We start from the raw sequence: 24,855 nt of genomic DNA on the forward strand, positions 1-24,855 counted from the left end.
AAATTAAGTGCTTTGGTTTAACATACAAAGGTTTCTTCTATTTACATACTTTTAAAATTCAAGTTATCACTCACTCATCCTACATATAATTTCAAGTAATTCTTCACTACAAGTTGTTCATTTATGAACTTGAATCTCTTTCCAAATAACTTACTTCTTCATTTTCTTACTTTATTATTTTTTAAATGAGTTTATCTGACATAGCAAAAAGAAGATAGTAAGTTAAGTCTTTGTACTTTCTATTTAGAGGTATTGGATATAATACACCAATAATAAAAGTTTAAATAGCATAACCATTTTTGCCATTTTTAATGTGACCCATACCAAAGTAGCAATCCTAAACAATACTATTTCTTTTCAAAAACAGAATACCAACTGTGTGATATGGAAGGAATCCAAAACTAAAACAAAGTTTTTCTTATTCCATTTTGGGCATAGAGGTCCAGATATAATAAAATGGAAACAACGATTTCAGTGCTAAGCATCTTGAAATATTAGAACATAGTGCATTTGAGAGGAGAGCTAGGAAAGATTCTCTTTGTTTATGGTATTGTATTATACCCAGGTTTCTTGAACTTGACCTACCTACTGCAACATAAATATCATTTCCTCTAAAGGAGTTTAAACTACAGAATTTATTACTTTTTCTTTTTTTAAGATTTTATTTATTTATTTATTTATTTATTTATTTGAGACAGAGAGAGAGAGAGAGAGAGATGCAGAGTCACAGGCAGAGGGAGAAGCAGGCTCCATGCAGGAAGCCCGATGCGGGACTTGATTCCAGGTCTCCAGGATCACGCCCTGGGCCAAAGGCAGGCGCGCTAAAACTGCTGAGCCACCCAGGGATCCCCTGAATTTATTACTTTTTAAGTTAAAAAGATATAAACTATTTTGAAGAACCTCATTTGGGTTTCTGAAAATTAAATTAATCCTAGATTGTTGCAGAGTTTTTAAAGAAATTCATTTAGATTAGAATCATAGGTTTTCCTCAATTTGCATATTTGTGTACAAATTCATAAATGCAGCAATCAACTTCACTAGTAATCACCTAATAGCATAGGTTTTTAGAATGATTTTAAATGAGAAGAACTTACAGAAAATCTTTGTTTCCTGTTCATTTCCCCAAAATGTAATAATTCATTGTTCCATCTCTATTTTTGCTCCTAAACATTTAAAATCATATTCATAGGGCAGCCTGGGTGGCTCAGCGGTTTAGCACCGCCTTCAGCCCAGGGTGTAATCCTGGAGGCCGGGGATCGAGTCCCACTTTGGGCTCCCTGCATGGAGACTGCTTCTCCTTCTGCCTGTGTCTCTGCCCCTCTCTCTCTGTGTCTCTCATGTATAAATAAATAAAATCTTTTTTAAAAATTATTTTAAAAATAAATAAAATAAAATCATATTCATATAACTATAGGAAACAGTTGCTGGAGGGGCAGTGGGTGGGAGGATAGGATAACTGGGTGATGAGCATTAAGGAGGCCATATGATGTGATGAGCACTGGGTGTTATATGCAACTGATTAATTACTGAACCTAATCTGAAACTGATGATGTACTACATGTTAGCTAATTGAACATGAATTTAAAAAATAAATTTAAAAATTAAAAATTAAATCATACTCTTACAAACCTTGGTAGCATCTGCTTCAATTCTGGACAGTCACAGTGTTGAAGTTAGCTGACTGTTGCCTTCTTTAGAGAAGTTTTAAGGGAAGTCAGATGCTTAAATGGATGTTTTGCATGTTTAAAAGAATCACCTGGTGTATATATCATACAGCAATTACAGCAATTAGCAGGAACAAGTTTTGCAAGAGTCTATAGAGAGAGTATTGCATTTCACCTACTACTGAATGGGCTTCCTTATGTGATTTTATTGTTTTGTTTGGAATAATTTCCTAGGTGTCAGTCAAGTTCAGATTGAAGTTTAAAAATATATTCTAGGGCAGCCCTGGTGGCTCAGCAGTTTGGCACCACCTTCAGCCCAGGGCCTGATCCTGGAGACCCAGGATCAAGTCCCAGGTCAGGCTCCCTGCATGGAGCCTGCTTCTCCCTCTGCCTGTGTCTCTGCCTCTCTCTCTCTCTCTCTCTCTTTCTCTCTCTCTCTCTCTCTCTCTCATGAGTGAATAAAATCTTTAAAAAAAAATTAAAGAAATAAAAATATATTCTATAGCCAAATGATGATTGGATTGTGGTAAACTGAGTTAGTAGTTGACTCTTAGATTGGGTAATTGAGAAATAAACTATCCTTACTATGTAGGTTTTGTGTAGAATTATGAAGTGATTTCTTTCACATACAACTATTAATTAATGTGGTACTTTTATTCCCTTTACTTCCGTGCCCCCAGATTAAAGGCAAAATCAATCAATATGTTATTAAGGTTTAAACTGGATAAAGGGCAGCCTAGGTGGCTCAGTGGTTTAGCGCCACCTTCAGCCCCCTGTGTGATCCTGGAGACCCAGGGTCGAGTCCTGTGTCAGGCTCCCTATGGAGCCTGCTTCTCCCTCTGCCTGTGCCTCTGCCTTTCTCTTTCTCTCTCTGTGTGACTCTCATGAATAAATGGATAAAATCTTTAAAACAAAAATGCCATCTGTAAAAAAATAAATTGGGTAGATTTGATTTTTAACGGGCTTTTTTTTTTTCCATTTCAAATTTTTGAGAAACTTTTTTTTAAATTTTTTTATGATATTCACACAGAGAGAGAGAGAGAGAGGCAGAGACACAGGCAGAGGGAGAAGCAGGCTCCATGCACCGGGAGCCCGACGTGGGATTTGATCCCGGGTCTCCAGGATCGCGCCCTGGGCCAAAGGCAGGCACCAAACCGCTGCGCCACCCAGGGATCCCTTGAGAAACTTTTTAATGGCAAAATACGAAGTGATCATTTTTAGCTTTTCAAGTTGATTGAATAAACTATCTAAATAGTTGTAGCTGGTTACTCAGAAGTACAAATGGCTATCTCTTTCTCCACTGATAAAGACACCTAGTTACAGTGTTAAAAGGGGAGAAAAATCTTCCAAAGATTTGAGTCCTGTATGGTAAGTTCCCTGCTCTTTGGTGTGTCAGTTGCAGGTATAGAGTTTCCTTTCAGAGCTTTATGAGTGATTTCTGTTTCCATGACCAAGAGTAAAGAAACTCCAGGACAACAGGGGCCAGTCATTGATTCCAGAGATCACAGTTAATTGTGCTGCTAAAAGAGCCTCTTTACAACTTCTAAATCTTCTATATTCCCTTTCAAAAACAGAACACAATATCTTAGAGCTATTTGAAACAAAATTCATTTTCTTTTACTCCATACTTTGTATTTGTGTCCTTGTTCTTTTTTTGTGGCATCGTTTCAAAACATTATTCTTTTTCTTTTTAAATATTTTATTTATTTATTTGAGAGAGAGGGAGAAAACATGAGCAGGAGGTGGGTGAAACAGAGGGTAAGAGAAAAGCAGACTCCCCCGCTGAGCAGGGAGCTGGACATAGGGCTCGATACCAGGCCCATGGGAACACAACCTGAGCCCAAGGTAGTCGCTTAACCGACTGAGCCACCCAGGCACCCCTCAAAACATTATTCTTATTCACAGACATCTCTAGCCCTATCATGTAAGTTATGTGTATATCATTGCTTAGAAACAGCATGATATAATGAGAAGAATAGTCACATTAGTAGTAACTTTTCCAGACCTTAGGTTCCTTATCAATAAATAAGAGAAGTATTCTCTTTCTCATAAAGCTTTACTGAATAAATAGAATGTATTGTCAGGGATTAAGAACACCCTGTCCCCTCAAGGTCCTTCTAGCTAGAGTAAGAATCAAATTGATATGAGACAGATTAACAGGAGAAAATCCAATTTAGTAGCATACATATAGGGAATCCACAAAGACATGGAATTTCTGAAGACTATCAGGCAAAATGAGGTATGTATGTCATTCTGAACTAAGGAGAAGGGGGTGTAGGGGTTTGGGTCTTCAAAGGGAAGGAATGCAGTCCTCAGGAAAAATGAAAAAGAGTGTTTGGTAAACAAATATATGTTGGGTCACTTAGAAACGGTGGGACCAAGAGAGGGCTTTGATCAAAGAGGCCTTGCTAGGTTCTTCTCTGTCTACTATACCTAATTCATAGCATAATGTATTTATCTATGGGGATAGCTCTCTTCCTGGAGCAGGTCCTTTATCTAAATTCTTTTTAGGCACTTTTGGGGGGTGGGAGGGTCAGGGTAAATAGCTTTTCCTAAATCTGCTAGGTCTTGATTGCTTTTAACTCAAAATAATCTGTATGTTAAAGTGAGCCATTTTAGGGCAGCCTGCCCTTGGTCCCACAGTATATAACAGGCCATTGCATGCTTCTGGGATTCTGAGAGGGTAAGAAAAGGGCTTGAAAAATGTTGGTCCCTCCTGAAAGGATTGCTCACCAGGCATCCCATCCCACCCCAAGCACATATGCACACTGGGTGGAACTGATCTTGTGGGAGAAGTTCCCTGTAAGCAGGGAACAGTGCTCCTGTTGCCTTTCTTCTCTCCTTGGGCTAGCAGAGCAGAACACCCGCAGAGCCAAAGTCATCTTCCACCCCCTTGATAACATACTAGCCAAGTTTCTTTTCATGCTGTATTTTGTTTTGTTATAGAGCCAACTGGCTGAATTCCTTGTTCTGTCTCCACTTTAGAAGTACTGTTTCAATTTATCCACCCATGATTGACTCTGGTTGTTTTACTTTATTTTTAACTTACTTTTCTGATTATGGACATGGTTGATGCTACTACTGTAATGTTTGTAATAAGCCATTTTCTGTTTCCTAAGGAACTCATTTTATAAAACTCAGAAATAAAAAATAAAATAAAATAGGGGCAGCCGCGGTGGCGCAGCGGTTTAGTGCTGCCTACAGCCCAGGGCATGATCCTGGAGACCCGGGATCGAGTCCCACGTCGGGCTCCTTGCATGGAGCCTGCTTCTCCCTCTGCCTGTGTCTCTTCCTCTCTCTCTCTCTCTCTGTGTGTCTCTCATGAATAAATAAATAAAATCTTTTAAAAAATAAAATAATAAAAATAGCCCCTTAATACCATCTGATATTGTCTTATATATATTCTATTTTAGACTTTCCAATGCTTGTATAAAGAATTTTCCCCCCAAATTGAACTCTTGCTATAGATACTCTCATAACTTTTTTCTCAATAGATCATGTATCCTGAGTATATCTGTAAATATCCATCTCATAGACCCCACCCATTGATTTACAGGCATGGATTCTGAAGTCAGAAAGTTTGAATACATTTCTGCTACTTCTCAGCTACAGCTTTAATTTATTCACCTGAAATATGAGGATAATAATAGCACGTACCTTCTGGGGTTATGAGTGTTATAGGAGATGAAGTATGTCAAGTGCTTAGAAGTACCTAACACATAGTAAACATACAATAAATTTTAGCTATTTATAATAATCATTTTTGGGAACTGTATAATCTTGTATTTTATGTGTATACTACAATATATTCACCTCTCTTATATTAATGAACATTTAGATATTGGGCATTTAGGTTGCTTACAGTCTATGGGGCACCTAGGTGACTCCGTCAATTGAGCATCCCTCGCGTGATCTCAGTTCAGATCTTGATCTCAGGGTCATGAATTTGAGCTCTGTGTTGGGCACCACTCTGGGCCTCAAAAAAAAAAAAGTCTATAGAATATATCTTTGCAACTAAATCTTTGTGTACTGCCTTATTTCCTTAAGTTAGTATTCTCAGGACATAAAATTGATATGTCAAAGGGAATGTATATTTCTGAAGCTTATAATAATATTTCTAAATAGCTCTTCAAAAAACAACTCTGACTCCAGCATTCTTTATGTTGTTAAGAATGATTTATCTTGAGTCATCTTTCTGAGTGCTAGCTTTAAAATTCTTATCATTGCTACTTATGTTAATATATTATAGGACAGTTAAGTCATCGTATTCATACGTAATACAGGCGTATTTTCAAAAAGGATCACCTGGTAGCCCTTGAGCCTCTATTAGTAGAATATAAATGATTTTCTTGGTAGAGGAATGTTTTGTTGTAAGTCTTCTTATCTTATTAAAATAAGACAGCAGTGCCAAATTTTTAACCTTTGGTAGGTACCATGTTTGGATAATTTGCTAGTGACCTTTGAAAAAATCATTTAAACATTTTTTTGCATTGTTTTTAACAGAGTATGCTACTTCACAAAGTTTGACTACTGAAATGCTATGTGGGTTTGATTTTTCTCTTGAGCAAAGAGAAAAGGCAGATATAAATATTTATGTAAGTGTAGCCTCCTCGTGTTCCTAATGATAAAGCTTCCCAGAGAGCCCGTAGCATAACTTAACTATCAGGCCCTGACATATGGTATTTGCATATTGCAGCCTGCTACTCGGGTTAAAAGCAAGCCTGGTTCTCTTTAAAAGTTAAAAATATTTTTCTTCACAACAGTTTCACTGTTTTTATTTCTAACAGGAAAGTAACATTTTCAATCTTCTAACCTTAAAACTTAGTTTTCATTGTTTGTGTTCAGGTTTTTTTAGCAAATAAAATTTACAGTGTAGGCAATATGAAGAAAAACCTTAAAATCAATAAAGGCTCTTAACATTCTAGTGACCGCACTTACATGCATCATGTCTTTTCTCCTGTGTCTTAAATGAGGTAACCTTTTTTAAAGTTGTGACTAAAATATACCAACATAAAATTTGCCATTTTAACTGTTTTTAAGTGTACCATTCAGTGGAATTGAGTACACTGACATTGTGCAACCATCACCACCATCCATCCCCAGAATTCTTCGTTTTCCAAACTGAAACTCTGTCCCCATTGAGCAATGGCTCCCTTTCCCCTCCCCCCAGGCCCTAGCAAACAAAACCTACTTTTTTTTTACTTTGTATTGAAATATAATATTCATACAGAAAGATACATATACCACAAGTACACTGACAACCAAAAAACAGGATTAGGAAGGGGAGTATTTTAAGTATTAATATGGAAGTTCCAGTTTTCTTGCAGAGCTGTTTGCCAGCTCTAATAATACAGATTTACCTTCTCTTAACTGTCACATTATTTCAATTGATCATTTTCTGTAGACTGGCCGGTGAGTAGCTCAGAGCTAGCAAGTGTCACCCAGAGCATAATGAAGCACTGTGTAGTAATGCGTCACAAGACCATTTTTGCATAGAGCTTAGCCAAGGCTTTTGGAACCGCCCTCGGGTGCACCTTGTGCTATATTAGTGCTTCTCAGACAGGAAGAATTTTCTTTCGCTGGCGTAGCTCGTCCGGTTACCTGCAGGGTAAGTGTGTACAGCTCATGTCAACAAAGAAGTTTCTCTGGCTTCTCTTTATCTGACCCTTATTTGGCTCAGTATCTTGTTGAAATTTTAGGCATTTAAAAATACAAATTAAAAAAAAAAATAAAATAAAATAAAAATACAAATTAAGGAAATAAAAATAGAATAAAGCAGTATAATGTAAAACTTCACAGTTTACAAAGATATGAATATGTAAAACTTTGCAGTGTCTTGGGTCTTAGAAATTACAGTTTAAAGGATCTAATTTTCAGAGCTTCTTGTTTCACATGTAAATATTGAGAAAAAGCAATGTACCCTCAGAAATCTCAAAGAAAAAAAAAACACTGTAAGATCCAATTTTGTTGTTCATTTAGTTGCTCTGTGACTGATTTTGCTGATTGCCACATAAATTTGTGTCCCTAGGACTGGGAACCATATATTATGCCTTGGAATCATATATAATGCCTAGTAATAATTAATTTTTATTTTGTGCGTGTGCGTTTTATCTAAGATACTATGGAATAGGATTATATGATATGTTTTATGAATTGATAAAAGCTGGATTATAGTCTCTAAAGTTTAATGAATTGTACACTGAAAATTATGGTTCAAAAAAAAAGAAAATTATGGTTCAAACATATATTACTATAAAACCCTAGAATGTTGTGGCTTAGATTTAAATAATTGAATTTACCTTATTTTTTATAGTTTTTTTTTCTTAATGAGGAAAATTAGATAATGCAGCAGACCATTTCTGTAAACAGTTTATTTGGTTTTTATTGGCAGTCTATATCCAAGCCCTGCATCTCTAGATATTGCTTACCACCTGTGCTGCTGTTCTAGGACAAATTCAAGGACAGAACTCAGAGTGCCCTAAGTGTAATCAGTATAAATTACTTAATTTCCATGTGTCTTGGTTTACTCCGCTTGAAAAATGCTATTAGATATTAGGACAGTGGGGGTGGAGAGGATATATGAATAAATTCTAAGTTCTGAAATCATGTGTTTTTTTAAGTATCCATCAAATTCTGACTAAGAAGCCAAGTTTTACTGCCTAAGAAAAGTGGTGTAAATTGCCAATTTTTAAATAACTAGCCTTTGAAATCTATTTTTCCTCTCTTTTATTTCCTTCTCTTCCCTTCCTATCTTTTCTTCTTCGGCCCAACAGGCTCAGGAAAGACCTGAGAATATTCAGTTTCATTTTTGTCTTACGTGTGTATTGAGAAAGTTTCACTTTTCAGTTTGGGTTTTGTTTTTTGTTTTTTCTCACTGCTGCCTTGAAAAGTCTAATTAGGGAGAATTATTTAAATGCTCCAAGAAACTGATTTACAATGCTACTGAAATGACAAATTTATGTTTGATCTTTCTTGTGCTAATCACCCTAAGAAAGTGTCATTATTAAAAATATAAGCTTAGGTCAAGTAATACAGTTGCTGGAAAAATGTAACAAAAATGGATTCATTTGGAAGTTTAATACCGTTGCTGGTACCCTGTCCAAATTATAGTAATACGTGCCCTTTTCTTATGTAAGTAATGTACAGTTTACCATTCAAAATTTCATTACCTTATTGTTGTGTAGTGTAACTGTCTCTGCAAGTATCACAATTGAAGCAGAATCACAACTTTTTAAGCCAAAGATATTGGTGAACATAATCTTTCTCACTTTCACATAAGACAGTCAGGTGGATATTTAAAAATATTCAATTTGCATTCAGATAAAGGCAAGTAAAGTTTTTTCATGTAGACATAGAAATTTTAAGTCATTGATTTGATTAACATCTTTTCAAGATTAAGTTAATGATCTCAGAAGGAGATAGATACCACAATCGCTAAAACTTTTCTGTTATCAACTTTGTGCTATTCCAGTCAAGTTCTTACCTCTTGCTTCCGTCTTTAGCTTTGTCCTACATATTCTGTGTAATGAACACTTAACCTCATAGTGAAAGCACACAGAGTAATTCTTTTCCCATTTCCACGCTTACTAGTCGACATGAAAATTCCAAAGACTTTAAAACTTCAAAACTTCCTATGAAGACGGTTCATACTTCCAAGGCTGGCATTTTCTATTTTTGAATGTGTCTTCTACACTTGATGTGTTGTTTCCAACAGCCCTTCTCCTGAAGCATCTGCAACAGATGACCGCTGGCAAAGTGAGCCAGAACATTATATACCAAGTATAGGTTTACAAGTCTATTGGTTTAAAAATACCCTGCCCTAATTTTCAGTGTCTTCCTTAGATTAGTGCCAGAATGCTGGCATTTATGCCTTACTCCTGACACTTTTGTAATGATAGAGACAATGGGGTGATTTTTGCGTTGGAACAACAGTATCACTTTATGTGATATTATCCCCGAACAAGGATACATTCTGGTCAGATTGCCAACCTTCAGTTGAGATTTGCATAGTATCCATGAACTATTAGTTTATCAAAAATAATGCCCTAAAATTTGCCATTATCAAATTTCTGATGACTCTTTGTTTTTGTTTGTGTTTCATTTAAAGAAAATACATAGAGACTATGAGAAAGACAGTTACTTTTTTACTTACTGATGGTGGATTTTTTTCCCCCTCTTTTCTATTTTTCTTCATAACCATAAATGAGCCAAACTTGGTGGTGGTGGGAACAGGAATTGGGCTGCCTGGCTCTGTATAACAAGATTTGAGATTCCCAGATATTAAAATGTATTCTGCACTGCTTGAATTGTTTTTCTTTGGGCTTTTCAGATGTTCTGCAAACTCTATAGTACTTTTCCACATTCTTCTTCCTCTTTTCCAAGCTGATAAAGTGGTTTGATTGATTGATTGATTTTTTTTAAGATTTTATTTATTTATTCATGAGAGGCACACACACACAGACAGAGAGAGAGAGAGAGGCAGAGACAGGCAGAGGGAGAAGCAGGCTTCCCATGGGGAGCCATATGTGGGACTCGATCCCAGGACCCTGGGATCACAACCTGAGCCAAAGGCAGATAGATGCTCTACCACTGAGCCACCCCGGCATCCCAAAATGGTTTTATTTAAATAGTGGTTTCTGAGAAATATAGACCCCTGTTCAGATAGTAAACATCAAAGGAAAACCATAAGCATATTGTATGCTTTGGTTCCTGTAAATGAAGAAACAGATTTTTTTTTGTTTGTTTGTTTTTAAAAGATTTTATTTATTTATTCATGAGAGACACAGAGAGAGGCAGAGACACAGGCAGAGGGAGGAGCAGGTTCCTTGCAGGGACCCCAATGTGGGACCTGAGCCAAAAGCAGATATACTCAACCCCTGAGCCACCTAGGTGCCCTGAAGAAACAGATTTGTAAACAACTTCTATGGCATCTTCTTTGTTCAAGATCAAGGATTGACAAAAAGGAAGGGTTACTTTAATTTGACTACAATCCTCTAAAAGGCTACTAACCAGGGCAGCCCCGGTGGCTCAGCGGTTTAGCGCCGCCTTCAGCCCAGCGTGTGATCCTGGAGTCCCGAGGATCGAATCCTACGTCAGGCTCCCTGCATGGGGCCTGCTTCTCCCTCTCTGTGTCTCTCATGAATAAATAAAATCTTAAAAAAATAAAATAAAAGACTAGCCACGCCCCCAGCATGGCCTCCAAGGGCCGGAGGCTCCTATATAAAAATAAATAAATACAATAAATAAAATAAAATAAAATAAAATAAAATAAAATAAAATAAAATAAAATAAAATAATAAAATACTACTAACTCTCAAACCACCACTACAATTACGTTTTAGGGGTAGTGATCAAAGTACTTATGAGTTATATAGAGTATATAGATAAATAAATACTTCTGTAGATACTAGATTATTTTTTAGATGTGAAAAATTGAGTTATCTTACTATTTGGAAGTACTGCTTACTCAGCTCTAAGATGCCATCAATTATAAGACTTAGCTTTTCTTAGTGGTGGGGTGGGGGGGGGACAGGAATACCTTTTTATAAGACATTTCCCAATTTTATGCGTTTAAAATGCAAGGGGAGAAATGAATTTTAGATTTTGAGAACATTTTATGTATCTGCTATAATACATTTTAATTATAAAGAACATAGATCTAATGTCCAACTTTTTTTTAAGATTATTTATTTGAGAGAGAGAGAGAGAGAGAGCAGGGGGAGGGACAGAGAGTCTTAAGCAAACTCCACACTGAGCGCAGAGCCTGTTGCAAGGTTCGATCTCACAAGCCTGAGATCCTGACCTGAGCCAGCTGAGCCACCCAGGCACCCCTATAATGTCCAACTCTTAAGAAAAAGTTGTTTTTCCATTTCAATAAAGTTGCCCTTTTTAAAAACTGCTTTTCTTAAAAAATTTTACTTACCTAGTCTAAAATAAAAGTAAAGTCATGGAGGAATAAAAGTAAGTAATTTTCCCTAAGATCAATACTGCAAAAATGAAAAAGAAAAAAGAATAGTAAAAAAAAAAAAAGAGAGAGAGAGAGAAAAGAATAGTGATAAGAGATTTTATTTTATTGAGATTTTTTTTTAAACTACTTCTTTTGGTTTAACAAATTGATATGTATAAATCCCACCCAAACCCATAAAATGATTGTTTAATTAAAACTATCACTTACTGGGATCCCTGGGTGGCACAGCGGTTTGGCGCCTGCCTTTGGCCCAGGGCGCGATCCTGGAGACCTGGGATCGAATCCCAAATCGGGCTCCCTGCATGGAGCCTGCTTCTCCCTCTGCCTGTGTCTCTGCCTCTCTCTCTCTCTCTCTCTCTGTGTGACTATCATAAGTAAATAAAAATTTTTAAAAAATTAAAAAAAAAACTATCACGTACTTATTTTGGGCCAGACACTGCTAGATTCAGATACTAACTCAGATAGAAGTCACATCATTTCACAAAATTAGAGTTTAATATGGGAAAATTGAAGACTAAACTTGGCTTATGTGCATTATGTTTCTCTTTATGTTCTATTCATATCTTCCTTCATTGATTCAGTAATAATATTACATAATTTTCCCACAGACTTCATCCTTATATGTAGAGAAAATGTTGATAAAATATTCTTGTAAATAAAGCTTTTTCTTACAATTACAAACTTCACTTTAACTCTTTACTTAAATCTTATCAATGCTATATAAGTTCTTTTTTTTTAATTTTTTAAAATTTTATTCATGAGAGACACAGAGAGAGAGGCAGAGACAGAGGCAGGCTCCATGCAAGGAGCCCGACCGATGTAGGACTCGATCCCAGATCCCGGGATCACACCCTGAGCTGAAGGCAAACGCTCAACCACTGAGCCACCCAGGTGTCCCAACACTTTATAAGTTCTTACAGGGCAGCCTGGGTGGTTCAGCGGTTTAGTGCCACCTTTAGCCGAGGGCATGATCCTGGAGAGCTGGGATCAAATCCCATGTTAGGCTCCCTGCATGGAGCCTGCTTCTCCCTCTGCCTGTGTCTGTATGTCTGTCTGTCTGTCTCTCTCTCTCTCTCTCTCTGTGTCTCTATGAATAAATAAATGATCTTTAAAAAAATAAACACTATTAAAAAGAAAAGTTCCTATAGGAGAGCGCAAATTTTTCATACAAAATTTTTAACTCCAAAGTTTGTAAGACAGAGAGGAAATCTTTGCTGAGCTTCTTAGGTAAGAAATAGAGGTGCCTTCGTATTTATGTCAAACCAGAAATACCACCTTACTATGTCATTAACCTACAGGAACAGCCTGAAATATATATACGTCACGTGTACTTTTTTTCTCTCTCTTTTACTGTGACATCACCTGGGGAAATCCAGAAGATTGGATAACCAAGAAATGCCTAATCAAGATTCTGCTGTACATGTGAAAATGGTGGGTATTTGAGTATTTCCAGTTCCATTTATTAATGGTGAACCTTCACCACTTTTACCTTTGTCTCTAAACAGATCATTAATTATGGGACTGTACCTTTATATAGGTCTTTCTTCACAGTGTTTGATACACAATAGAACCTCAACTGTTTGTATAATTGGATTTCACCTTACCTTAGAAAAAAATTTTTTGCTTGAAATACGTGTATTAGTGTTTCTCAGCATGTAAAATGGTTACCCCATTCCTTTTTGTGCTAAATTTTCCTTGCTCAGCAATAACACAAATTATATAGCATGAGATGCGATAACTTCTGAATTAAAATGACAAATGTTTAAATTTTTAAAATTAAAAACTTCTTGTATAATACTAGAGTTCATTGCATTATTGCCATTAGAATGAGGAAGGAAGAATATAGCCTTTGGAGTCAGAACTGACTTCAGCTGTTAATTTAGTCTTTAAGAGCTGTGATACCCTTGAATGAGGGTGACAATCTCACCTTTAAGAAATTGTATGAAACCACCAAACTCGTGTTTTATTCATATTTTCCCAGCTTTATTGAGATATAACTAACAAAATTGTGAGATATTTGAAGTGTACAGTGTGATGATGTGAGATTTGATATACATTGTGAATCACCTCCCCCATCTAGTTAACACATCCATCACCTCACATATTTACCCTTTTTTGGCGGTGGGGGGCCATGGAGAACATTCAAATTCTACTCTATTAGCAAATTTCAGTTATACAATAGAGTTATAGTTATAGTTACAGTTATAAACTATAGTCATCATAGCATACATTGGATTTTCATACCTTATTCATCTTGTAAATGAAATATTCTTATTCATATTTAATGAAAAAGTATGTAAAGTGCCTAATAGCACACAGTAAGCACTCAGTAAATGTCAATTTCATGTTATGTTAGTGAGTGTTTTAACTATGCAAATGCATTTATTTGTATGTGTAGAAAAAATTATATCTGTTTTCCATATTCACAGTGGTAAAATCCTAAAAATCACAATTTTTCCCTCTCTTTTAAAGAGGACAACTGCCCCCATGATCACCTTATATTTTCTCTTTGTTGTTTTGTTGCCATTCTTTCTCTTCTCTTGTATTTTCTTCTTCTTTCTTTCTAGTTTTCTTTTCATTTGAGCCCAAAAACCAGAACATGACTTAGCATGCAAACAGCTTTGTATCACAATTAATAAATCTCTTGTTCAGCTTAGCTGTCCTCAACCAGCCTGTGACAGGAGGTGAAAGATGCCTCAAAGTGCTGATTAAGCTGCCATCAATGTAGTTATTGCTGTTAGGATGGAACATATGAAATTGCTGTGCGTTTTTATGTTGAATAGTCCAACGTTGGCAGTTTCATTTGGTTCAGCTTAATACATCAGCGTGATCTCTGCTTCCATTGCATGATTAACACTGAAATTTATCTCTGATATATAAAGTTACATGAATCTAAACTTTTGTGTGTGTGTGTGAGTTGATGATTTTTAACCAAAATGAATACAAGTGATGTAGGAATGTCCTACCATGTACATGGGTGTTACTTGGGTCCCATCTCTAACATGTCTCTTTGGAAGTAAGTAGCACTGTAGTTAACCCACAAAGAGACTGTTGAAGGAAAACCAGCCCCTAAATGGTACATAAATATATACACATATATATATGTATATTATATTTTCTATCATTGCATTAAGTTGCATAGTTTTTAAATTGGAGTTTGGTTTTCTAAAATGTTGGTATATCTTTTAAGTTGGCAGCTCCTTAAGATGCTGTTCTTGGGACACCTGGGTGGCTCAGAGGTTGAGCGTCTGCCTTTGGGCATGATCAGGGATTGAGGGTATGATCCCGGGATTGAGTCCCACATCGGGCTTCCAGCATGGAGGGTGCTTCTCCCTCTGCCTGTGTCTCTGCCTCTCTGTGTGTATGTCTGTGTCTCTCATGAATAAATAAATAAAATCTTAAAAAAAAAAAAAAAAGATGTTGTTCTTAACTTCTCATAATCTGGCTCCAAATCTCTTTCCATACCTTACACACACAATCTCTCTCCACCACATACACTGAAGTTCTAGGCAGAGCTATTTATCTTTTTCCCACATTTGACCCTGAACTTTGGCTCATGATCTCAGCATATACAAATCCTGCTTCTCTTTGAAAGCCTAACTCAGTTGGCTCTTCCTCTTTTGGCCCTTGCAGAAGTAATTTCAGTTTCTTCTGTTCCTCTTACGTTTTATCTGGACATCTGAGCAATGTATTACTTGTTTGGGCTCCTGTATTACAATCCATGTAAGAGTACATTGTGCCTTGAGTTTAAGATGTTTATCTTACTAAAACCTTTGTATATCTTACAGAGCTGCCTTATACTTAATGACTGTATGTTGAATGAATGAGTTTGGCCTACTCTCCCTTAATGTGGAGATGGGGAGACAAAAATGTGGTAGGCAGGGAGAACTGGCTATCACTACACTTTAGTAATGCATAATCTTCTAAATAAATCGTAGAATCATCCATATATGTGAGTGAATATACCAATCTGAATAGGTGGCTTTGGATCTGTACTTTTTATGTAAGTACATGAAAATTGTAGTCCCCACTCCTCTGTACCAACGTAGTTAATGAAGTCTTTTGCTTGGACCAGATATGAACATCGGAAAACAAAAAAAAATATTTCCCCTGAGAACTACAAAGATCCTTAAGTCATTTATTTATTTATTTTTAAAGATTTTATTTATTTATTTATTTATTCATGAGAAACAGAGAGAGAGAGGTAGAGACACAGGCAGAGGGAGAAGCAGGCTCCATGCAGGGAGTCCGATGTGGGACTTGATCCCGGGTCTCCAGGATCGTGACCTGGGCCAAAAGGCGGCGTTAACCCGCTGAGCCACTCAGGCTGCCCATAGGTCATTTAAACTAATGTTTATGTGGGCCATTTTCAGAGAAATACAGGTAAACATTATTAGGACAATTTTGTGACTATACCACGCAGATACTCTGTGATATCCTGTCTCAATATATCTGCAAGATAATCTCAAATAATCAAATATTGTTGTAGAGTTGTGAATAAAACTATATAACCTTGAAATCAACTTCTTCAGAAATCATTGCTTTTTTTTTTTTTTTTTTAAGATTTTATTTATTCATGAGAGACACAGAGGGAGGCAAGAGACACAGGCAGAAGGAGAAGCAGGCTCCATGCAGGGAGCCCAGTGCAGGACTTCATCCCGGGTTCACGCCCTGAGGCAAAGGCAGACTCTTAACCACTGAGCCACCCAAGTGCCCCAGAAATCATTGCTCTTTGGTGATGGAAGTAGACTAATGAGATTAGGAGTTCATTCCATCTGCACAAATGCATTTTACAGCCAGAATATATGTATCGTAGGGTTTTGTTAATCATCTTTCGTATTAAGTCAGATTTAGCTCTAGTCAACCAAAAATGCTCTGATTCTTATCAGGAAAGCTTTGCTCCTTTAGCATTTTATAAAATGAATTTATTTTCTTTTGTTTGCAAATGATGGACATTTTTATTTTATTTTTATTTTTTAAGGCTAATTTTTTTTAAAGATTTTATCTTTTTTTAACTTTATTTACTTATTCATGAGAGACACAGAGAGGCAGAGGGAGAAGCAGGCTCCATGCAGGGAGCCTCATGTTGGACTTGATCCCGGGATTCCAGGATCACGCCCTGGGCCAAAGGCAGGCGCTAAACCGCTGAGCCACCCAGGGATCCCATGATGGACATTTTTAGCCCCTGTTTATTTACCATAAAATTCTGCTGTAATCGAACTGAGAAGTTTCCGACTACTCAAAATCACTTGCCCTTCAGACTTTAAGTATCATTATTTTAAGTACTACCAAACAAGTGTGGTTTTGTCCAAGAGGAATCCAGAAAAAGGGATCTGAGGAGGTAACAAAAGTATATGATGTATGATGAAATGTATATGCCTGCAGTATACTTCTTAATGTTCTGATATTCTGACATTCTTTGACACATTTCATGTTGTATTGTAAAAATACATTTCTTAGGTTACATTCTAAAATATTTGAGTAAAATACCCAACATCTCAAGTTCCTGAGAAGTATTTATGATATACTTTGGTGACATTGTATGTGTATCATGGAAGCGGGGGGGTGGGGTGGGGGGAGGGGGCAGTGTAAATATATGACCATATAACCCGAAACAGCTATAATTATCATTTTAAAATTTCTTGTACCTGTGTTTGCTTTCCTATCATGCTCTCTGTTGCTCTTTCAACTGTTTTATCACTGTGACTTCACTCAGGTGCTATTTGGGTATTCACTGCTTATTTATCAGAAAATGAATGGCTGTTGTACATTCATGTTGTACATCAATGCTTCCAGCCCCTGGTTGTCTTTCAGGCCCTATTGATATTATAATCCAATCTGATAGTTGTTAACCTAGTGGAAACCAGCATACTTTGAAGTAACTTTGATATATTTTCCTATCCATCATCTGAAACAGGTTATCCTATCCTATTTAACTATGGGTGTTCTTTTTTTTTTTTTTTTTAAATTAAATGTATTGTAGGGGATCCCTGGGTGGCTCAGTGGTTAAGTGCCTGCCTTCGGCCCAGGGCGTAATCCTGGAGTCCTGGGATTGAGTCCCATGTTAGGCTCCCTGTGTGGAGCCTGCTTCTCCCTCTGCCTGTGCCTCTGCCTCTGTCTCTCTGTGTCTCTCATAAATAAAATATTCTTAAAAATTAATTAATTAATTAAATGTATTGTAGGATATGATTTGCATGAGACAGGACATCTTTGTCAGTATGGACACACTGAAAAAATATTTAATTTTCTTGGTGAAAATATAGTGACAAACATCTTCTGTTGCTTTTGGTAATGGGTTAGTTATTAAGTCAAACATATGCTAATTACTATGCATCTGCCAGTTAAGGCAGAGGTAGGAGCAGAATTTAATTGTTTGGAGATGAACTTAACTAGTTAAGGTATTTGTAAGGGAGCTATAGAAGTGATACTCCAAAACAGCTAAGGTTTCTAAAACTCAACAGGAAAACGTTGTAACTGCTAATCGTCATATCCCTGGCATCTAGTGTCTGATGCAAAGTAGATACAGGTAAATATTTGTTAAGCAAGTTAATGGATTGATGAATGAAGAAAAGGAATGTAGGAATAAGTGCCATATGCTTTTATCATCTTTTGAAAAATTGCTGTAAAATAAATATTTAGATAATCATTATTCTATTGATACCTTTAAAGTCCAGTTAACTTAGAAGAATCACTGTATAAAAGCTAGTTGTATTGCTGGTTATCCTATGCTATTTAAATATGAGTTTTTAAAATTAAGTGTATGGTAGCATCTTTCATTCATGGAGAAAATTTCAACGTTAGCATTTCTCTTTCCCATACACTTCCATATTTATCTTTCAGTCTTAGGAAAACATTTTAGCCTTTTTCCAATTTTCTAATTTTGTCTATTATGCAGAGACAGCATAATCTCCAAGAGACTCAGCTCACTCTTGGAGCAGAGCTATAAGGTTAGGAAATTTTTCATAACCATGTCTGTGATACACATAAAGTATGTTAAAAACGGTGGTAGCATACCCAGAATAAAAGCATATAAAGTAAATAAAAGTTACTGGGTATAAACCAGTATAGAACCTTAATGTCTTTTATACTGTGAAGCTATCAAATGCCCTATAATCTCCTTCCCCCCAGTCTTCTTGTACACATGCTGTAAGAGCACTGTGCCTGTGCATTTTACTCTGATCAGTTTCATTCTCTCTGTGATAGGGTTGAAGAAAGAAACAATATTTAACATTAAATTGTTGAGGAGCACTAAATCCTGAATAAACCAGCCTAGTAGCTACTGAAGCCCAGGTGTTCTAACATGTTTGTTTGTTTTTAAGTAGGCTCCATGCCCAACTTGAATCTTGAACTCCAGACCCCAAGATCAAGAGTCTCATGCTGGTGGTCTCATACTTTTTAGTAGTTATCTTAACTTGAAATAAATCTGTTGTAAAATTTATGCCAAGAACAATGAAATTATTTGGGATATGGTACAATAAAGTAACAAAGATCTTGAAGCACCTTTTCAAGTTAAACATATTTATATTTAAATATAAAGTTAAATATATTTACATATATAATATATAATATTACTTAAATTATTTAAAATATATTTTAATTACCTGTATAAAGATACACTTCTGGGGAATATTCATGTAACATTTGTTACCTTTCTGCTAAGATTTTTTTTTTACATTTTTTTAAGAGGTAAATATGTACGCTAAATCTTAAGCAGAAAGGTATTTGGTTGGTTGGTTTTTTTTTTAAGTAGGCCCCATGCCAAGTGTGGAGCCCAGCACAGGACTTGAACTCACAACCTGAAATCAAGACCTGAGCTGAGTTCAAGAGTCGGATGTTTGATCAGTTGAGCTACTCAGACACCCCTTAAGCAGAAAGATCTTATAAGAAAACTCTTTATCACAAAGCTCAGTTATTCTCCATTCCACTCTAGGGCTTTATTTTTATTAATGAATTCTGCTAAACTCATTTTTATAACTGTATGAAATAATATTGTTTTAAAAGTCAAATGAAAAAATATATGAGAATGAGATAAACTATGTGCATATACATCCATGTTTGTAATCATAGAAATGAAAATAATGGAAAATAAATTTAAATGTTTACTTATTTACTTCAGGTAGTAGAATTCCTAGCCATGTTTTCTTTTTATATTTTTTCTATTATTTCTGTGGTAACCATGCATGATTTTTATAATTAGAAGAATTATACTTTCTGATAATATATTACAAATACAATTTTGTCTGAATGTTCCAGATGGAAACTGTTGATGTGCTTCCAAATTTTTTATGTGTATAAATGGTAATTTGATATGATTTGTTTTTTTAAAAAAATAATACCTCAACATTTTTACATCTTAATATAATCTTCTTCTCAGAATCAAAAGAACCTGGGAAAAGAGGATTAAAAATAGTTAATTAACTTCCTTTTATCTTTTAGATGCCTGAATTCCAAAGAAGTTCAGTTCGAATCAAGAACCCTGCAAGAGTGGAAGAAATTATCTGTGGTCTTATTAAGGGAGGAGCAGCCAAACTTCAGGTGAATAATTATCAAGAAGTCTTTATGATTAAGTCTTTATTTTTAATGTTCAGAGAGACTTATTCATTTCATATTTTGCTTAAAATCTGATTAATATCCCGGAATCCTGATACTGAGTCCCGCATCAGGCTTCCTGCATGGAGCCTGCTTCTCCCTCTGCCTATGTCTCTACCCCCCTCTCTCTCTGTCTCTCTCTGTCTCTCATGAACGAATAAATAAAATCTTTAAAAAAAAATACTCAAATTTGAGGCACCTGGGTGGTTCAGTTGGTTGAGCATCTGACTCTGATCTCAGCTCAGGTCTTGATCTCAGGGTTGTTAATAAGTTCAAGCCCCACATTGTACTCATGCTAGGCATGGAACCTACTTAAGAAAAAAAAAAAGAAGTAAAATAAAATAAATAAAACAATAATGTTCAAATTCAAATTTCAAACCAAGTTCATATTAAGATGTGCTTTATTAGGGGGTAACTGATTTTTTGTTTAATTCTCTCTTTTTAAAGGGATGTCTTAAATGCAAATTTAATAATCTGGATATTCAGTAAAAAAAAATTATTTTTTAAATGTTTTTAAAACATCTTTGAGAAAAGTATTTAACCCATTCTCCTAAATTTCAAGAACTGGTAAACTATCATGTCGGTATCATTCATTCATTGTTAGAGTTTACCTAAATAGCAAGTTAAATCAAGAATGTAATAGTTTTGGGACATCTGGGTGGCTCATTTGGTTTAAGCAGCTGACTCTTGGTTTCAGCTATCTCACGGGTCCTGAGATCAAGTCCCCTATTGGGCTCCACACTCAGCAGGAAGTCTGCTTGAGAGTCTCTTCCTCTGCTTTCCGCCCCCCACATATGTGCTTTCTCTCCCTCTCTCTCAAATAAATAAATCCTTTTTTAAAAAACAAATGTAATAGTATAAGAACTTCATATAGTTTATTTTGCACAAATGGGATTTTTATGGTAAAAACATGTAATATGAAATCTATTCTCTTAATAAATGTTTAAGCATATAGTATTGTTAATTCTATGTGAATTGTTATACAGCCAATCTCTAGAATTTCCTTACCCTGTATGACTGAAACTGTATAACCATAGAATAGCAACCCCTCATTTCCTTCTCGCCTCAACCCCTGGCCAATGACAACCACCATTCTATTCTGCTTCTATGAGTTTGACTAATTAAATAGCTCACATAAGTGGAATCATAATTTTTCCATCTGTAAGTGGCTTATTTCACTTAGCATAATGTTCCCTCAAGGTTCCCATGTTGTAGTATATGAGTCTCCTTCTTTTTAATTGTGAGCTTCATAGAGTTTAACTGCCTCCACTGTATTTTTGTACATTGACCAGGTGGGTTGAAATTGTGCAACATTTTATATCTATCAAGAACACTAGCCCAATCACCTGCAACTGCAAAATTCTATATCAGTTAATCAGCGACAATGCTAGGGCACTTAAGGTATCACTGTGTAATTTAAGATGATTCTCAGGACATAACTATAAGGTGATACCCTAGCATTGCCACCAAATAAAATCTGGTTAATCAGTACAGGAATTTGCAGTTGCAGGAGATAGGGCTGCTGTTCTCAATAGAGAGCTGCATTAGAAAACAGAATGCATGGGGTCCCTGGGTGGCGCAGCGGTTTGGCGCCTGCCTTTGGCCCAGGGCGCGATCCTGGAGACCCGGGATCGAATCCCACATCGGGCTCCCGGTGCATGGAGCCTGCTTCTCCCTCTGCCTATGTCTCTGCCTCTCTCTCTCTCTCTGTGACTATCATAAATAAATAAAAAAATTAAAAAAAGAAAAAAAGAAAACAGAATGCAGAAAGAATGACCTGTAGGTGCGGGGGTGGGGGTGGTGGTTGGAACAGGTCAGGGATTGAGCATAGTCCTGTACCTCCAGAACGGGTGCAGTACATGTCTGGCCTTGGTGGCTGTGTGTTCCATAATATCTTTCTCCCTTTCTTTACAGATAATAACAGACTTTGATATGACACTGAGTAGATTTTCCTATGAAGGGAAAAGATGCCCAACATGTCATTGTAAGTGTGCATTCATAAGCAAATTCATGAAAGTAATTCTTATTTTAAGATCTTTTCTTACCTATAATGATCTATGAGATTGAGGTTTTTTTCTTCTATTTGGACATTGAAAGTGAGAAAACCTGCCTTTTTCTTTTTATATTTTGAGGATTTCCCCCCATGTTATATAAATGGCTATTTTCTTTCTTTTTTTCTTTTTTCTTTTTTTTTTAATTTATTCATGAGAGAGAGAGAGGCAGAGACACAGGCAGAGGGAGAAGCAGGCTCTATGCAGGGAGCCCGACGTGGGACTCGATCCCAGGTCTCCAGGATCAGGCCCTGGGCCCAGGCAGGCGCTAAACCCCTGAGCCACCTGGGCTGCCCAAAATGGCTATTTTCAAGTATGGTTTTGGTTGCAGATTGAAGACTTCTGAAATTTTTCTCCAAATGTGGTCGGTTCATTATTTGTTCAAGAAATATTTACATGGATTTTAAACATTGGATTAGGGGCAGCCTGGGTGGCTCAGCGGTTTAAGCACCTGCCTTCTGCCCAGGGCGTGATCCTGGAGTCCCAGAATTGAGTCCCACATCAGGCTCCCTGCGTGGAGCCTGCTCCTCCCTCTGCCTGTGTCTCTGCCTCTCTCTCTCTCTCTGTGTCTATCATGAATAAATAAATAAAATCATTAAAAAAAAAAAAAAAGAAACATGTAGAGTCCACTTAACCATGGATCCTTTTAAAAATAAATAAATAAACATTGGATTAACCTAAAGAAATAGCATTTATCAACCACTCTGGTTTTCTGAGAATGTTACTGAATTTCTTTATTGTTGATATATAAATTTAAGAGTGATTAAATAAATATCAAGCTAAAACGTGTTGCTAGATAAGATACTTTTTCTGTTTTCCCAACTTGGCAATAGGTTTTAAAAATAATACTCTTCAATTTGACAAAGAAGCAGTGGTATAAGGCCTCTCATTTACTGGAGGTGCATATGTAATTTGAGAAATCATTTTGATAATTTATATTAAAACTAATAGAAATCATACCTTTTGACCCAGTAACTCTTTGAAGAATTTCTAATGAAATACTCTCAAATGTAGGAAAAAAGCTTTAGATCCAAAGTTTAGATCTTATGGGATCCCTGGGTGGCTCAGCGGTTTAGCGCCTGCGTTCCATCCAGGGCGTGATCCTGGAGTTCCAAGATTGAGTCCCACGTCAGGCTCCCTGCATGGAGCCTGCTTCTCTCTCTGCCTGTGTCTCTGTCTCTGTCTCTCTCTCTCTCTGTGTCTCTCATGAATAAAATCGTAACAAAACAAAGTTTAGATTTTAAAACCATTAGATTTTTCTAGGAATGCCACGTGTATTATAGCACTTAGGCCAAGAGTTGTAATGTCCATGCTATTGGACTTGACATTTAAACTTAAAAGAAAAGTAGTAAGTTATTTAAAGTAGTGGTAGCATCAATCAGAATATTACTTTTAATGCTAGTTTGCTTTCACTCTTCAGATGTCATTGACAACAGTAAGCTGGTTACAGATGAATGTCGAAAAAAGGTAAATACTAACAGTAATGCAGAGTTACTTGGAGACCTCATTAGCCTTTTTGCCTGAGAATTTCTTCAGGTTCATTCACACAAACAATGGATATAAAGTGCCTCTAACCATACATCGCACATAGCAAACACTGAATAAATGTTAGTTTTATTGTGTGGGCTATATACAGTATACATTATTTTAAAGAAAAAAATAACTTTTTAACAAAAACAATAAAATTTACATAAAAAAGTTTTAATTGATTATCAAAATATTTTGGTGTCCTAACTTCGGCTGTACATTAAAACAAAAGTACTTTGGTTTTGTGTAGGTTTTGCTCCTTTAAATTAACTAGAATGTTGCCTCAGTTCTCTTCTATCCTTAAGTATCTGTTTGTGTCTGTGTTCACACAGGACACCAAAGGTGAATCAAATTTAATACTTTCATATGAAAACAAAAGGGTTTTTTTGTACTAATAATTTGATTATTAGTCAGTTTCGCTGAATTGCTAACCAGAAAGTACTTAAAAAAAGAGTTTTTTTGCAGATATATTTTATTACATGTAAACTGGATCAACAAAGATCTCTTCACTTGATATATGCATTAGCTAGGTACTCATGCTCTAATCTTCAACAACAGTTAATGGAAACCATTTGTTTACATCATTTTGCTTTCTGTAAAACTAAGCAGTTGAAGGACAAGTGTGTCATCCTCATGATTAAGTTATTCATTTATTTCTAGTTACTGCAACTAAAGGAAAAATATTATGCTATTGAAATTGATCCTGTTCTTACCATGGAAGAGAAGTATCCCTATATGGTAGAATGGTAAGTGTGTATCAGGCAATGGGAGGGTTAAAAATATAATAAAATAACATTGCAGTTACAACTAATGGCTTCTTTTCCCCCTGTACTGTATATAATAGATGCATAAATTATCCAGTGAGTTAGAGCAGTGATTAAATATAACAAAATGAACTATAATTTTCTAAGCACTCTAACAGTCTAGAATTTGTTTTGTCTTGTTTTTTTTTTAAGATGAAGGTCAGTGTGGATAAATTTAAGATCCTGTGCTTAAGCCTTAAATTAAAAACAAGCACTTTTTTTTAAGTATATGGACAAAATGTAGCTGAATGTGT

General features: G+C 36.0%; 1 protein-coding gene and 1 long non-coding RNA gene across 7 annotated transcripts in view; one reads left to right on the plus strand and one right to left on the minus strand.

Annotated features, from left to right (window-relative positions):
• NT5C3A (5'-nucleotidase, cytosolic IIIA) overlaps positions 1–24,855 on the plus strand; it is a 55,173-nt gene that overhangs the window by 24,627 nt on the left and 5,691 nt on the right. For 2 of the 6 annotated variants that reach the window (XM_077856253.1, XM_077856254.1), the window contains exons 2-6: positions 13,008–13,062; positions 20,068–20,166; positions 22,135–22,204; positions 23,692–23,738; positions 24,459–24,544. In XM_077856253.1, the coding sequence (XP_077712379.1) occupies positions 13,027–13,062; positions 20,068–20,166; positions 22,135–22,204; positions 23,692–23,738; positions 24,459–24,544 (338 nt within the window). In that variant the 5' untranslated portion in view covers positions 13,008–13,026. Of the gene's footprint in view, positions 1–7,168; positions 7,273–13,007; positions 13,063–20,067; positions 20,167–22,134; positions 22,205–23,691; positions 23,739–24,458; positions 24,545–24,855 lie in introns of those variants that run through there. The other 4 variants (XM_077856250.1, XM_077856249.1, XM_077856251.1 and 1 more) reach the window with 3 other exon arrangements.
• LOC144288613 (uncharacterized) lies at positions 6,941–9,573 on the minus strand. The gene is made up of 2 exons (XR_013356574.1): positions 9,148–9,573; positions 6,941–7,265 (listed from the first exon to the last, which is right to left on the minus strand). It is a non-coding gene; the product is annotated as an uncharacterized LOC144288613 (long non-coding RNA).

The sequence above is a fragment of the Canis aureus genome, chromosome 18, assembly GCF_053574225.1.
Source record: "Canis aureus isolate CA01 chromosome 18, VMU_Caureus_v.1.0, whole genome shotgun sequence".
Classification (NCBI taxonomy): domain Eukaryota; kingdom Metazoa; phylum Chordata; class Mammalia; order Carnivora; family Canidae; genus Canis; species Canis aureus.